Here is a 15,812-nt window from a genome sequence, read left to right as displayed (position 1 = left end):
TCCACAGAATATTTGTGTCGATTGGGGAGAGGGGTTAGGGATGAGGAGAAGATGGCAAGGATACTATTTAACCATACTGCTCGCATAATCAAACCACAGAGACTGTGGCTAGGCTGCCAAGTTAATTATCATGTGAGAACTCCCAAGTAATTTCACAAGAACTTTGCCCATGGTAGTAGTTGCTCTTCCAAATCCAAATGCCAATTCAATAGAGACTGCAGTGTCAGAATTTCATAACCCAAATAGTACTTTACATTTGTCATGCACTTGGTGCTTTCAGACATACCTGTGTTAAAACATTCGTATACTTATGTGATCATCTCAACAAACTTGTAAAGTAGGCGGGAGGAAAGATATTGTCACCCTCATTTTACACCTGAGGAAATGGAGGCATAGAAATACCCAAGGTTAAAGAATCAGTAAATAGCAAAGCTAGGATTTGAACCCAGGTCCTTTGATGCCTGATGTTTTTAACCCTATTGTTCCTACATGGTTTATTGCAATATATCCTGGTATCAAGCTAATACTTAGGCTTTCTGTAGTTATGTAAGAATTTTATTTTTTATATTTTGAGACAGTGTCTCGCTCTGTTGCCCAGATTGGAGTGCAGTGGTGCAATCAAAGCTCACTGTAGCCTCAAACTGCTGGGCTCAAGCAATCTTCCCACCTCAGCCTCTCAAGTAACTGGGACTACAGGCATACGTCACCACACCTGGCTAATTTTTTTGAGTTTTTTTTTTTTTTTTGAGACAGAGTCTCGCTTCTTCACCCAGGCTGGAGTGCAATGGCGTGATCTCAGTTCACTGCAACCTCCGCCTCCCGGGTTCAAGCAATTCTCCTGACTCAGCCTCCCAAGTAGCTGGGATTACAGGCAAGTGCCAGCACGCCTGGCTAATTTTTGTATTTTTGGTAGAGATGGGGTTTCACCATGTTGGCCAGGCTGGTCTGGAACTCCTGACCTCAACTGATCTGCCTGCCTTGGCCTTCCAAAGTGCTGGGATTACAGGTGTGAACCGCCGCTCCCGGACTTTTTGATTTCTTGTAGAGACAGGATCTTGCTATGTTGCCTAGGCTTGTCTTACACTCCTGGGCTCAAGCAGTCCTCCTACCTCAGCCTCTCAAAGTGCTGGGATTATAGGCATGAACTATCATGTCTGGCCTGCTTTATGTTAAGTGTTATTTATAATAAGATTTGTGAAATGTCTTCGCGTCTGACTACTGCAGGGCTGATTACTATAGAGCTTAGAGAGAAAATTTGTCAGAGATGAGTCTTTGCTTAACTGCTAATTTTGTGGTCTGGGCAGGAGGAGCTCCATGTTCAGAAGGAGATTGTAAAGGAATTTTTCATCAGAGGTCCTGGAGCAGCCTGTGGCTTGACCTCACTTTACTTCCAGGAAAGGTAAACCTGGGACAGCCAAATAGGCTGATGGCTTGCCAGACTCTTGGTTTATGGATTGCTGATGCAGGGTTGCTGATTGATGGTGGAGGATATTGGCTAAATGGTTCTGGTCCTTGTACACCAGCTGGGTCTTGGAACACAGGCCAGAATGTAGATGTGAGAGTGTCCACATGGACTTTCATCCCCTGAGGGGGAAACCCTTGCAGAGCTCTCAGGGCCACGGCAAGGACTGTGTCTCCTAGCTGAGATGCTGGGGCCTCCCTGTCTACCCAACCACTAGGGATGTGATGGTCTGCCATTTCAAGATGCTTTTTTTTTTTTTTGCTTTTTTTTTTTTTCTTTGAGACCGAGTCTCGCTCTGTTACCCAGGCTGGAGGGCAGTAGCACAATCTTGGCTCACTGAAACCTCTGCCTCCCGAGTTCAAGTGACTCTCCTACCTCAGCCTCCTGAGTAGCTTGGATTACAGGCATGTGCCACCACACCTGGCTAATTTTTGTATTTTCAGTAGAGACGAGATTTCACCATGTTGGCCAGGCTGGTCTCGAACTCCTGACCTTAGGTGATCTGCCCGCCTCGGCCTCCCAAAGTGCTGGGACTACAGGCATGAGCCACTGCTCACAGCTCAAGATGCTTTCTTCTTTTATTCCTTTCCAGTACCATGACCCGTTGCAGCCATCAGCAGTCTCCCTATCAGCTTCTGTTTGGGGAACCCTACATCTTTGAAGAACTTCTGAGCTTGAAGATCCGCATCTCTCCAGATGCCTTTTTCCAGATTAACACAGCTGGTGCAGAGATGCTGTATCGGACTGTGGGGGAGCTGACTGGAGTGAACTCTGACACCATCCTTCTTGACATCTGCTGTGGAACTGGCAAGTGGAAGCCCAGGGCAGAATCTGCATGCTGCTCAGCTCCCAAGGCCCTTGTAGCTTGCGGAGGTGGTCGGGGAGAGGTAGTGGTAGTGGTGCAGGTATAACCTTGTCGGTCTAAAACCCTACAACTGCAGCCAAGTGTGGTTGCTCATGCCTGTTATCCCAACACTTTGTGAAGCAAGGCAGGAGGATTGGTTGAGCCCAGGAGTTGGAGACTAGCCTGGGCAACATAGTGAGACCCTGTCTCTACAAAAAAATTAAAAATTAGCTGGGCATAGTGGCGTGAACCTGTAGTCTTAGCTACTCAGGGGGCTGAGAGAGGAGGATTGCTTTAGCCCGGGAGGTCAACGCTGCAGTGAACTGTGATTGTGTCATTGCACTCCAGCCTAGGCTACAGAGTGAGACCCTGTTTAAAACAAACAAACAAACAAACCAAACTAAACTAAACAAAAAACAAACAAACTACCACACCCAAACCCTAAAATGCCTTCTTCTTATTCTCGTTTACTTCTTCAGGTGTGATTGGCCTCTCTCTGGCTCAGCATACATCTCGGGTCCTTGGGATTGAATTGGTGGAGCAGGCAGTGGAGGATGCAAGATGGACTGCAGCCTTCAATGGTACACAGCTTACAGTCTGTGTAGAAATTAAGGGATGCAGTTGTTTCTGTGCTATGGAAAGAGTTGTGTGGGAAAAGGCAACTACTGTATCCCTGACCCACAGGGAGGAAAGGAGGGAATTCTGGAGGGGTCAGAATGGTTTTCTGAAATAGATCCTCATGGTTTTCTGGAATAGGTACCAATATCTAACTTTTTTCCTATCCAGAAGAGGGACCTAAGGGAAGATACATGTCTAGCTGATAGGAAACAAAGTTGCAAAACTTTGGACGGAATAGAAGAAGAATCTCCTTGGCATTAGACTCACGAGGCCTTATAGCATAATACAATAGATTTCAAACCTATATTTTCAGCAGCAAAACCTTTTCTTCAAACACAGTCTTCTGTCAAACTGCAATATAGAAAATAGATCATCTTGCCCTCACTACTTCACCTACAGAAAGCTCCTGAGGCATTTGGTGAAAATGTCTGATATAGCAGGAAGAGCACTTGAGCAAAAGTCAAGGTTCTCATCTTGGTATAGGTCCTTGCATGCTATGTGAGTTGTGAAGTTGTAAAATAGCCGGGCATGGTGGCTCATGCCTGTAATTCCAGCACTTTGGGAGGCTGAGGTGGGTGGATCACGAGGTCAGGAGTTCAAGACCAGCCTGGCCAAGATGGTAAAACCCCATCTCTACTAAAAATACAAAATTAGCCGGTCGTGGTGGCAGGCGCCTGTAATCCAAGCTACTCGGGAGGCTGAGGCAGAGAATTGCTTGAACCCGGGAGGTGGAGGTTGCAGTGTGCCGAGATCGCACCACTGCATTCTGGTCTGGGTGACAGAGTGAGACTCTGTCGCAAAAGAAAAAAAAAAAGTGTAAACGCTAGTTGCTCAAGCTGAAAGGCTTACTGAGATATTCCAAGGGAAAGTACTTTGGAAAAAATGAAGTGGGTCTGTCCAAAAGCACTTCTTTCCTTGTTACTTGGAGTGATGCTAGATCCAAAGGGAAGATGGCAGAGCCCTTGGCTCCTGTGCATTTCTGTGAAGCTGAAGCTTTCCCTTACTGCTGGGCTTGAGTTATGTCCTGTGGGCCTGTCTTCCATAGGCATCACCAACTCTGAATTTCATACTGGTCAAGCAGAGAAGATTTTGCCAGGGCTGCTAAAGTCAAAGGAAGATGGACAGTCAATTGTTGCTGTGGTGAACCCAGCCCGTGCCGGACTGCGTAAGGATGAACAGCTATTTTGATGTTCCCAGTATTGTCCATCAACTTTGGTTCTTCTTTTCCACACCATGCTACGGGTGCTCCCAGTGGGCTGGCTCTGAACCTGTTTCCCCTCTATTTCTAATCAATCCTGAGTTCTGGTCAGTTGGAAGTTTGTGATAACAGAGACCATGGTAGTTAATTATACTAATAGAAAGGTGTTTCTTCCTTCAGATTACAAGGTGATTCAAGCCATTCGAAACTTCAGGGCCATCCACACGCTAGTTTTTGTTTCCTGCAAGCTCCATGGTGAATCCACTAGGAATGTCATTGAGTAAGTCTTGACTTCTGTTTAAAATTTTTTGTTCTGATTATCAAAGTCATTCATGCTTATTGTACACACAATTGGAAAGTGATTTGAGCTTTCAAGTCATTAGAAGTGTAAAGAAACTGAAACAAAAAAAATACCACCTTTAAGACTCAATTACAGGGCTGGGTCAGGGATGAGGCAAGTCAGGTACTTAGTTTGGGTGCAAAATTTAAGAATGTGTCAGCCGGGTGCGGTGGCTCACGCCAGTAATCCTAGCACTTTGGGAGGCCGAGGTGGGTGGATTGCCTGAGCTCAGGAGTTCAAGACCACCCTGGGGAACACAGTGAAACCCCATGTCTACTAAAAAAATACAGAAGATTAGCTGGGCATGGTGGCGTGCGCCTGTAATCCCAGCTACTCGGGCGGTTGAGACAGGAGAATCGCTTGAACCCGGGAGGCAGAGGTTGCAGTGAGCCAAGAGCCAAGATTGCGCCATTGCACTCCAGCCTGGGCGACAGAGAGAGACTCTGTCTCAGAAAAAAAAAAAAAAAAGTGTTAAAAATCTCAGCAATCAAGATATGTTTTGTTTGTTTGTTTCTATTCCACTACAGCTTTTTTTAATGGCTAAATTTTTAGTGCAATATTTTCTTTTCTTTTGAGACAGAGTCTCACTCTGTCACCCAGGTTGAGCACAGTGGCACAATCACGGCTCACTGAAGTCTTGACCTCCTGGGGCTCATGAGATCCTCCTGCCTCAGCCTCCCAAGTAGCTGAGACTACAGGTGCACACTACCACACCTGGCTAATTTTTAATTTTTTTTGTAGAGACAAGGTCTCACTATGTTGCCCAGGCTTGTCTCAAACTCCTGGGTGCAGGTGATCCTCCTGCATCGGCCTACCAAAGTGCCTGGCTAATTTTTTTGATTTTTTTATAGAGACGAAGTCTCACTATGTTGCCCAGGCTGGTCTTGAGCTCCTGCGCTCAAGTGATCCTCCTGCCTTGGCCTCCCAAAGTGCTGAGATTACAGGCATGAGCCACCATGTCTGGCCCAATATTTTCAAATATCAAAATTAATCCAAAATAATTCATGATGAACAAAATATTACATTTTTTAAAAAGGTGGGAAAGGTGGGATCTGCCCTTGTGCTTGTTGAACCCCGCCTCTCTGCCTTACCTGAATTCTGGCTTTGGTTCCAATAAAACCTTATAAAAGCAAGTGGCTAGCCTGTAGGCTGCAGTTTTCCAATTTGATATTCTAAAATATTGCATCAAAACATTGGATTACTGAGTTTTTTTGGCACCCTATTAAATTTTGCACCCAATGCAAGTGCCTTTCACTTCACTCTAGTTCTGACCCTGGTCAGCTATTTTGATTTTTGAAATCTTTATATTTTGTAATCTTTTTCTCTCTCACTTTTTACTATAAGCAATATAATTTATTTGTAGCATTGAAACAACAGACAGGTATAAAGTACAGATTATATATTTGAATGAAACAAATGAGAATTAAAAATTATGTAATCATTATATGTCAATGTATAAAAAATGAAGTGATTTGAGCTTTCAAGTCATGAGCTAGAAAAAGAACAATAAACCCAAAGGAAACTGAAGGAAGAACTCAATAATGATTTTAAAAATCCATAAATTAACGACTTACAAAACAAAAAAACCTGTAGATTTGATGAGAAAGCGAGAAGGTGTTATTGGAAGAAAAAAATTAAATAAATAAGCCTAATCAACAATATTAAGGGGCAAAACACAAAAATATAGTCTTAAATGAGAAAGAGAGCATAACTACAGATAGGAAGAAATTTTTTTTTTCCTGAGACGGAGTCTTGCTCTGTCGCCCAAGCTGGAGTGCAGTGGTGTGATCATGGCTCACTGCAACCTCCGCCTCCCGAATTCAAGCAATTCTCCTACCTCAGCCTCCCGAGTAGCTGGAATTACAGGCACGTGCCACATGCCTGGCTAATTTTTGTATTCTTAGTAGAGACAGGGTTTCACCATGTTGGCCAGGCTGGTCTTGAACTTTTGACCTCGTGACCCACCCACCTTGGCCTCCCAAAGTGCTGGGATTATAGGCGTGAGCCACCGTACCCGGCCCGATAGGAAGAAATTTTTTAAAATTAAAAGAAAATATTTCTGGGCACAGTGGCCCAGGCCTGTAATCCCAGCACTTTGGGGAGAGGTGGTGGGCGGATCACCTGAGTAATCCCAGCTGCTCGGGAGGCTGAGGCAGGAGAACTGCTTGAACCCAGGAGGTGGAGGTTGCAGTGAGCTGAGACTGCGCCATTGCACTCCAGCCTGGACAACAAGAGTGAAACTCCATCTCAAAAAAAAAAAAAAAAAAACCCACGAAAATTAGCTGGGCATAGTGGCACATGCCTGTAATCCCAGCTACTTGGCATGAGAATCGCTTGAATCCAGGAGGTCAAGGCTGCAGTAAACTGAAATCACGCCACTGTATTCCAGCCTGGGTGACAGAGTGAGACCCTGTCTCAAAAAAAAAAATCAAAATTTAAAAAGATGTTTTGTGCTACAAATACCATTGAGAAAGGTGAAAGACAAGCCACAGAATAGGAGAAACTATTTGCAAATCATTCATAAGGGACTGGTATTCAGAAGCCAGACACAAAAGACCACATATTATATCATTCCATTTATAGGAACTATCTAGAATAGGCAAATCTGTAGACACAGAAAGTAGATAGGTTGTTGCCTTGGTCTGGGGGTGGGGCTTTGGAGATTAAATGGGGCTTGATTGCTAACGGGTGTTTGGTATCTTCTTCAGCTAATGAAATGTTCTGAAATTGATTGTAGTGATAGATGCATAACTCTGTGAATATACTAAAAACCAGTGAACTGTATAAATGGGTGAGCTGTATGGTGTGTGAATTGTTTTTTTGTTTTGTTTTGTTTTTTGTTTTGTTTTGTTTTTTTGAGACTGAATCTCACTCCGTCACCCAGGTTGGAGTGCAGTGGCATGATCTTGGCTCACTGCAACCTCCACCTCCCTGGTTCAAGCAATTCTCCTACCTCAGCCTCCCATGTAGCTGGGATTACAGGCACCTGCCACCACGCCTGGCTAATTTTTGTGTTTTTAGTAGAGACAGGGTTTCACCATGTTGGCCAGGCTGGTCTCAAACTCCTGACCTCAGATGATCTGCCCACCTTGGCCTCCCATAGTGTTGGGATTACAGGCGTGAGCCACTGTGCCCGGCATGGTATGCAAATTATCTCAATAAGACTATTGAAAAAAATCATTAATTTATGCATGATGAAAAGCACTGTAAGCAAAGACAGGAGACAGCATACAAACTGGAAAATAATTTGCAGTTCACATCACGAAGACTTTTTTCCTTAATCTAAGAAACTCCTAGAAATTGGTAAGCCGAGACTGCACCACTGTACTCCAGCAGCCAATAGAAAAATGAACTGAGGATATGAAAAGGCAATATTATAAAGGTATTTACAAAATATGAGAGGATGCTGTCTCTCTCATAATGATAGAAATGCAAATTAGAAGTACCCTGAGGTACTTCTTTTTATACCTCAGATTGACAAAAGTACAAAAGCTTGATAATGCATTATTGGTAATAATATGGGAAAATAATTCTAAAAAATGAGTTGTATAAATTGAGTACTAACCCTATGTAAGTTGGTACTATCCCTATGGATGGAAACTTAGTAATATAGAGTAAAATTACAAATGTTTATATACCCTTTCACATGGTAATTCCATTCCTGAGGTTTTATCCTGTAGATACTCTCACACACATAAAATGACATATCTACAAAGTTACTCATTGCAATATTTAACAGGAAAAGTTGAAATACTCCCAAAGTCCATTAGTGGGGAACTGGTTAAATCAACTATGCCACATCCATTCAATGAAACACTACACTGCTATAAAAAATGCAGATGTTCTCTATGTTCTGATAATAAGAGATCTCTAAGGTATTTTTTTACAATAATAGCTTTATTGAGATACAACTCATATATCATACAATTCAACTTTTTTTTTTTCTAAAGAGATGAGGTTTTGCTGTGTTGCTCAGGCTGGCCTTGAACCCTTAGGATCAAGCAGTCCTCCCGTGTCAACCTCCTAGTAGCTGGGACTATGGGCATGTATCACTTTCCCCGCGTACTTCACCCACTTAAAGTGTAGAATTTGGCTGGGCGCAGTGGCTCACACCTGTAATCCCAGCACTTTGGGAGGCTGAGGCGGGCAGATTCCTTGAGCCCAGGAGTTTGAGAACAGCCTGGGCAACATGGTGAAACCGTGTCTCTAGTAAAAATACAAAAATTAGCTGGGCGTAGTAATGTGCCTATAGTCCCAGGTACTTGGGAGGCTGAGATAGGCGGATCGCTTGAGCCTGGTGGGGTCAAGGCTGCATGCAGTGAGCTGTGATCACTCAACTTCACTCCAGCCTGGGCAATAGAGGGAAATCCTGTTTCAATTAAAAAAAAAAAGTCAGTATGTGCATATGGTAGAAAAAATTCAAATAAACCAGACACAGTGGCTCATGCTTGTAATCCCAGCTACTCAGAAGGGTGAGTTGGGAAGACCACTTGAGTCTAGTAGTTCAAGGCTGCAGTGAGCTATGATTGTGCCACTGCACTCCAGCCTTGGTGATAGAGTAAGACCCCATCTCTAAAACAGTAAAAAAAAGAGAGAGAGAAAATTCAAATAATACAAAAGAATATAGGGTAAAAATGAGTTTCTTACTCCTGACCCCTAGTCTTTCAGATGTCACCACTCTGAGCAGTTTCTTGTGTGGACTACCAGAGATATTCTGTGACACTACAAGCATGACTGCATGTGTGTGCACACATACGTGTGTACATACTAGCTCTCCTTTTTTATCAAACAAGTAGAAGCATACTATAAGCACTATTCTATTTGATGCTTTTTTTTGGGGGGGATGGAGTCTTGCTCTGTTGCCCAGGCTGGAGTACAGTGGTGCAATCACAGTTCCCTGCAGCCTTGACCTCCTGGGCTCAAGCAATCCTTCCACCTCAGCCTCCTAAGTAGCTGGGACTATAGGCGTGAGTCACCACACCAGGCTAATTTTTAAAATTTTGTAGAGTCAGGGTCTTACTATGTTATTCCAGCTGGTCTTAAACTCTGGGGCTCAAGCTATCCTCCCACCTCAGCCTCCCAAAGTGTTGGGCTTATAGGCATGAGCCATTGTGCCTGGCCAGCTTTTTATTATGAATGGGATCTTTTCATGACATTTTCTTTTCTTTTTTTTTTTTTTTGAGACGGAGTCTCATCTTGCTGGAGTGCAGTGGCATGGTCTCGGCTCACTACAGCCTCCACCTCCCAGGTTCAAGCGATTCTCCTGCCTCAGCCTCCTGAGTAGCTGGTATTACAGGTATGCACCACCACGCCCAGCCAATTTTTGTATTTTTAGTACAGACAGGGTTTCACCATGTTGGCCAGGCTGGTCTTGAACTCCTGACCTCAGGTGATCCACCCGCCTTGGCCTCCCAAAGTATTAGGATTACAGGTGTGAGCCACCGCACCCAGCCTTCATGACATTTTCTAATTAGTTATTGCCAATCTGGTATACAGCTACCTTACTCTATTATTAGTTTTATTCATTTTTTAGTTGATTCTCACATTGTTGTGGTAGCTGACCATATGATCACCATGTAAAATAATTCTGTCCCTCTCCTTCTAATACTCATTTTTTCCTTTTGCTTATTATATTGCATAAGAAAATGTTCCATTGTAGATGTGATAGTGAATATTTTTGTCATGTATTTGATTATAATGGGATAATGCTATTTAAACTACAGTCTTGTGTCGCATAATAACATTTCAGTCAACAATGGACTGAATATATGATGTTGGTGCCATAAGATTATAATGGAGCTGACCGGGCGCGGTGGCTCATGCCTGTAATTCCAGCACTTCGGGAGGCTGAGGCGGGCAGATCACTTGAGGTCAGGAGTTTGAGACCAGCCTGGCCAACGTGGTAAAACCCCGTCTCTACTAAAATAGAAAAATTAGCCGGGTGTGGTGGTGGTGTGTGCCTGTAATCCCAGCTATTTGGGAGACTGAGGCAGGAAAATCGCTTGAATCCAGGAGGCGGAGGTTGCAGTGAGACAAGACTGTGCCACTGCACTCCAGCCTGGGTGATAGAGCGAGACTCCATCTCAAAAAAAAAAAAAAATTTCCAATTTCATCCATGTCCCTACAAAGGACATGAACTCATCATTTTTTATGGCTGCGTAGTATTCCATGGTGTATATGTGCCACATTTTCTTAATCCAGTCTATCATTGTTGGACATTTGGGTTGGTTCCAAGTCTTTGCTATTGTGAATAATGCCTCAATAAACATACGTGTGCGTGTGTCTTTATAGCAGCATGATTTATCATCATTCTCAGTAAACTATCGCAAGAACAAAAAACCAAACACCGCATATTCTCACTCATAGGTGGGAACTGAGCAATGAGACCACATGGACACAGGAAGGGGAACATCACACTCTGGGGACTGTTGTGGGTTGGGGGGAGGGGGGAGGGATAGCATTGGGAGATATACCTAATGCTAGATGATGAGTTAGTGGGTGCAGCGCACCAGCATGGCACATGTATACATATGTAACTAACCTGCACATTGTGCACATGTACCCTAAAACTTAAAGTATAATAATAATAAATGAAAAAAAAATTATAATGGAGCTGAAAAATTCCTATGGCCTAGTGACATCATAGCTGTTGTAACATTTCAGCACATGGGTTACTTACATGTTTGTGGTCATGCTGGTGTAAACAAACTTACTGTGCTGTCAGTAGGTTTGTTTACACCAGCATCACCACTTATAAAATTAAGTACATATAGTTATCTATAGTACATAATACTGGATAATAAAATGACTGTGTTACTGGTTTATATACTTTCTATACTATACTTGTATTATTTTAGCAGATACTCCTTCTACTTATGTTTTAAAAGTTAACTGTAAAACAGCCTCAGGCAGATCCTTCAGGAGGTATTCCAGAAGAAGGCATTGTTATCATGGGAGATGACAGCTCCATGTATGTTATTGCCCCTGAAGACCTTCTAGTGGGACAAGATTTGGAGGTGCAAAACAGTGATATTGATGATCCTGTCCCAGGCTAGAGTATAGTGGTGTGATCTCAGCTCACTGCAACCTTTATCTCCTGGGCTCAAGACATCCTCCCGCCTCAGCCTCCTGAGTAGCTGGCACTACAGGTGCGAGCCACCATGCCCGGCTAGTTTTTGTGTTTTTTGTAGAGACAGGGTTTTGTCATGTGGCCCCGGCTGGTCTCGAACTTCTGAGCTCAAGCAATCCTCTCACCTCAGCCTCCCAAAGTGCTGGGATTTCAGGCATGAGCCACCATGCCCAGACCTTATTTTATTTATTTTTTATTTTTTGGTAACGACAGAGTCTCGCTATGCTGCCCAGGTTGGTATTGAACTCCTGGTTTCAAGTGATTCTCTGGCCTCAGCCCCCAGAGTAGCTAGAAGTACAGGCATGTACTACCACACCCAACTAATTTTAAAATCAGTTAAAAATTAAAATTAGAATTTTGTAGAGATGGGGTCTCACTATGCTGTCCAGGTTGACCAGTTTTTCTGCTATATTTTTACAGTACTTTTTAATGTTTAGATATATAAATACTTACCACTGTGTTACAGTTGTCTACAGTATTCAGTACAGTAACATGCTGTACAGATTTGTAGCTGAGGAGAAATAGGCTATAGCATATAGCCTAGATGTGTAGTAGGCTCTGTCATCTAGATATTTGTAAGTATGCTCTATTATGTTCACACAATGAAGAAATTGCCTAACAATGCAATTTTCAGAATGTACCCCCATCATTAAGTGATGCATGACTGTATTGAATATTACCCAGGCAAACAAATACTCTTCTACTTTGCTGGTTGGGATGTAAATTGGTACAACCCTTTTTAGAACAGTTTGGTGGTTATGTATCTTAAGGCCTTATAAACATACAGGCCCTTCAGCTCCATTTACCAAATATGTATTGAACCCTTATTCTGTGCCACATACTGGGAACCCAGAGATGAATATTAAGCAGTGTTTACTTCATTTCTACCCTTAAAAAGATTATAATTCAGTAAGGAAGATGGTGAAGAAAAACGATTATATTAAATAAGATAAATGCTGTATAAGAGAAACACAGGGGGCCTGTGGGAACACAGTGGAAGGGCCTCTATTTTAGGCAATTGTATTCCTGTGGGTTCTTCCTTTTATTCCTGGGAACTGATGCTATGTTCTGTTTCTACAGGCTGTGCTGTCCTCCAGACCCTGCCAAGAAGCTCTTAGGCGAGCCCTTTGTCCTGCAGCAAGCTGTACCTGTGGATTTGTTCCCTCACACCCCACATTGTGAGCTGGTGCTCCTCTTTACTCGATAAGCAGCCTCCTAGAAGACTGCAGGCTATTTGTTAAGGCTGAAGTTTCAGAAACTTTCAGGTTTGGCATATTGCTACATTGCAGACCCTGGGAGCATTACAGTGGAAACCAACCTTTGGTTTGTGAATAGGAAGAATGTATTAGGCCTCTGGTCTGAGGCAGATTTTTTTTTTTGAGATAGAGTCTCACTCTTGCCCAGGCTGGAGTGTCGTGGCGTGATCTCGGCTCACTGCAACCTCCGCCTCCCGGGTTCAAGTGATTCTCGTGCCTCAGCTTCCCCAGTAGCTAGGATTAAAGGTGCGTGCCACCATGCCCGGCTAATTTTTGTATTTTTAGTAGAGACAGGGTTTCACCATGTTGGCCAGGCTGGTCTCAAACTCCTGACCTCAAGTGATCCACCCGCCTCGGCCTCTCAAAGTGCTGGGATTATAGGCGTGAGCCACCACACCCTGCCGCGGCTGACTTAACCTTAGATTTCAGATTCCCTTTCAATCATGCCCGTTTGCTTGGGTTTGACCACTCCCCACTCCTGGATCTGGACTGTTTCTTCCTATTGCTGTCAGCCTTGGTTCTAGTTTATAGTCTTGTCTCCTCCGTTTCTGCTTATGGTGTGGACAAATGACCTTTTTTAAGCAGCTGGTAATAATTTTACATTGACTGGAGCCTGTGCATTTGCTCAGAGATGCTACAATTTTTAGATATTTCTAAGACTTCTGGATTCTTGAGGTAGTTAAGGATTAAAACCAGAAACAGTCGAGGTTTTTTAAAAGCAGAGTAAGCCATGAAGTGAATACAGGGTGACTGAGTGATCATCAGATGAGATTAATTCTTTTGGGTTTTCTTGGTTTTAAGGCATCTCGAATGCCCCTTGAAAATGTAGTTTTCCCTGGTGGTGGGCACCTGTAATCCCAGCTACTTGGGAGGCTGAGGCAGGATAATTGCTTGAACCTGGGAGGTGGAGGTTGCAGTGAGCTGAAATTGTGCCACTGCACTCCAGCCTGGGTGACAGAGTGAGACACCATCTCAAAAAAAAAAAAAAAGAAAATGTAGTTATCCCTAGGAGCAATAGCACCAATTAATTCTCACCCGTGGAGGAAGAATTGGTTATTGGAGAGACCCTAAGGGAAAGGAGATTTTCAGAGAGACTGAATACCTATAATTGTGCTGTGTAGTGTGGAGGCAAAAAGCTCCAAAATCTAATATAACATAATAAACTGGATACTGAAAACTGACTGTATTTAACATTCTCTAGTCCATGATTTCATCAACTCTGGAGTTGTTCTTGGGTACTTGCCCAACAATTTAGATTATGTTTTGATAATCTAAAGGCCTAAGGATGTGTAACTTAGTAAGCATTGTCTGATTCACAAAGTGATATCAGGTTAACTGGTATTTTTAATTCTTCTCAATCAAACATTCTAGAGAAGCCTCCTTCTTAGAAAAATATGGCTGTTAAAGCTACTATATAATGTTTTCTATTCTTTTTTTAGATGGTGGGTCAGGTATAGCCACAAGAGGAGACACAGGAGAGGCTCAGGAAAACAAAGTCTATTATGCTTACAGGTCCTAGAGACAGAAGACATATTATGCCACATAGGACTACATGGGAAAGACACCAGGGTGGGCAGGAGGCAGAAGACAGAAGAGGGGAAGGTTTAGGCCACTGCCGTTACTTGAGTTTCTTTGGGAAAGGCAATGCAGGGCTGAGTGAACAGTTTAGGATTGGCTACTTTGAATAAGGTATAGGGGTGCTCCCTAGTTGTCTGGTACCTGGCCATGGGGTGATTAGGACACTGGAATGTTGTCTCTTGGGGTGTCCATGCCAGATAGAGGGAATATAGCTCTGAATTGGTTAGTTTGTATATCAAACAAATCTTCCAGCTGAACCCTTGCTATCTATAAGAATTATCTAGCCCAAGGAGGAGCAGCCAGAAAGATTTATTTTATTTTTATTTTTTTGAGATGGAGCCTCACTCTGTCACCCAGGATGGAGTACAGTGGCGTGATCTCAGCTCACTGCAACCTCCGCCTCCCGGTTCAAGCGATTCCCCTGCCTCAGCCTCCTGAGTAGCTGGGATTACAGGCGCCCGCCACCACACCCAGCTAATTTTTGTATTTTTAGTAGAGATGGGGTTTCACCATGTTGGCCAGACTGGTCTCGAACTCTTGACCTCAAGTGATCCACCCGCCTCGGCCTCCGAAAGTGTTGGTTTATGGTAGTTGCATAAATTTTTTCATTTCCTTATTTTTAAATTTTATGTGATGGGTTATATTATTTTTATAACTGAAATTTTCAAAAAAGCAATTTTTTTCCATTTATTCCCTATATCAGCAAATGGCAATACCATCTATATCAATCACTTAAGCCAGAAAACAGAGTTCGTTTTCATTCCTGTATCCAACTACCTATAAGGTAACTTCCTCTTGGATATCTTCTAGATTCTTCAAACTCAATATATCTAATGTTGAATGCTTTCCATCTTTCCCTTAAACATGTTCTTCCTCCTCTATTCTCAGTCTTAATGAATATAACAGTTTACTCAGTCACCCAAGCCAGAGTCTGGGAATGATTTTTGAGTCCTTCTCCTGTACCATTGGCCTCATCGAATTTTTCACAAAGTCGCCATCCCTGCAGGCTTCCATCATCTCTCTCCAGGTTATTGCTGCAATAGTCATCTTCACAACTGTTGCTGCTTGTATTCACTCTTGCCCCAGTTCATTCTAGCACCATGGCACACACCTGAAATACCAGCTAGTGGGGAGGCTGAGGCTGGAGGATTGCTTGAACCCAGGAGTTCAAGACCAGCCTGGACAATATAGCAAGACCCTCTTAAGAAAAAATGCAAATCTCATGTTTCTCCATTACTTAAAATCTGTCATTGGTTTCCTGTTGCTTTTATTTTATTTTATTTAGTTAGTAATTTTGAGACACGGTCTCACTCTGTCACCCAGGCTGGAGTGCAGTGGTGCAATCTCAGCTCACTGCAACCTCTGCCTCCTGGGTTCAAGCAATTCT

At 43.2% G+C, this 15,812-nt stretch overlaps 1 protein-coding gene across 7 annotated transcripts in view; it reads left to right on the top strand.

The window, feature by feature from the left end:
* TRMT2B (tRNA methyltransferase 2 homolog B) overlaps positions 1 to 14,038 on the top strand; it is a 44,145-nt gene extending 30,107 nt beyond the window's left edge. For 6 of the 7 annotated variants that reach the window (XM_063703161.1, XM_019019766.4, XM_063703164.1 and 3 more), the window contains 6 exons: positions 1,305 to 1,399; positions 2,055 to 2,269; positions 2,786 to 2,887; positions 3,970 to 4,089; positions 4,303 to 4,402; positions 12,672 to 14,038. In XM_063703161.1, coding sequence (XP_063559231.1) covers positions 1,305 to 1,399; positions 2,055 to 2,269; positions 2,786 to 2,887; positions 3,970 to 4,089; positions 4,303 to 4,402; positions 12,672 to 12,798 — 759 coding nt within the window. In that variant the 3' untranslated portion in view covers positions 12,799 to 14,038. Of the gene's footprint in view, positions 1 to 1,304; positions 1,400 to 2,054; positions 2,270 to 2,785; positions 2,888 to 3,969; positions 4,090 to 4,302; positions 4,403 to 9,645; positions 9,759 to 12,671 lie in introns of all 7 variants that reach the window. The other variant, XM_063703162.1, reaches the window with a different exon arrangement.
* Positions 14,039 to 15,812: the final 1,774 nt, after the last annotated feature.

This window comes from Gorilla gorilla, chromosome X, assembly GCF_029281585.2.
Source record: "Gorilla gorilla gorilla isolate KB3781 chromosome X, NHGRI_mGorGor1-v2.1_pri, whole genome shotgun sequence".
Taxonomy (NCBI): Eukaryota; Metazoa; Chordata; class Mammalia; order Primates; family Hominidae; genus Gorilla; species Gorilla gorilla.
The sequence above is the reverse complement of the archived record's forward strand: the minus strand, read 5'-3'. Positions and strand labels throughout refer to the sequence as shown.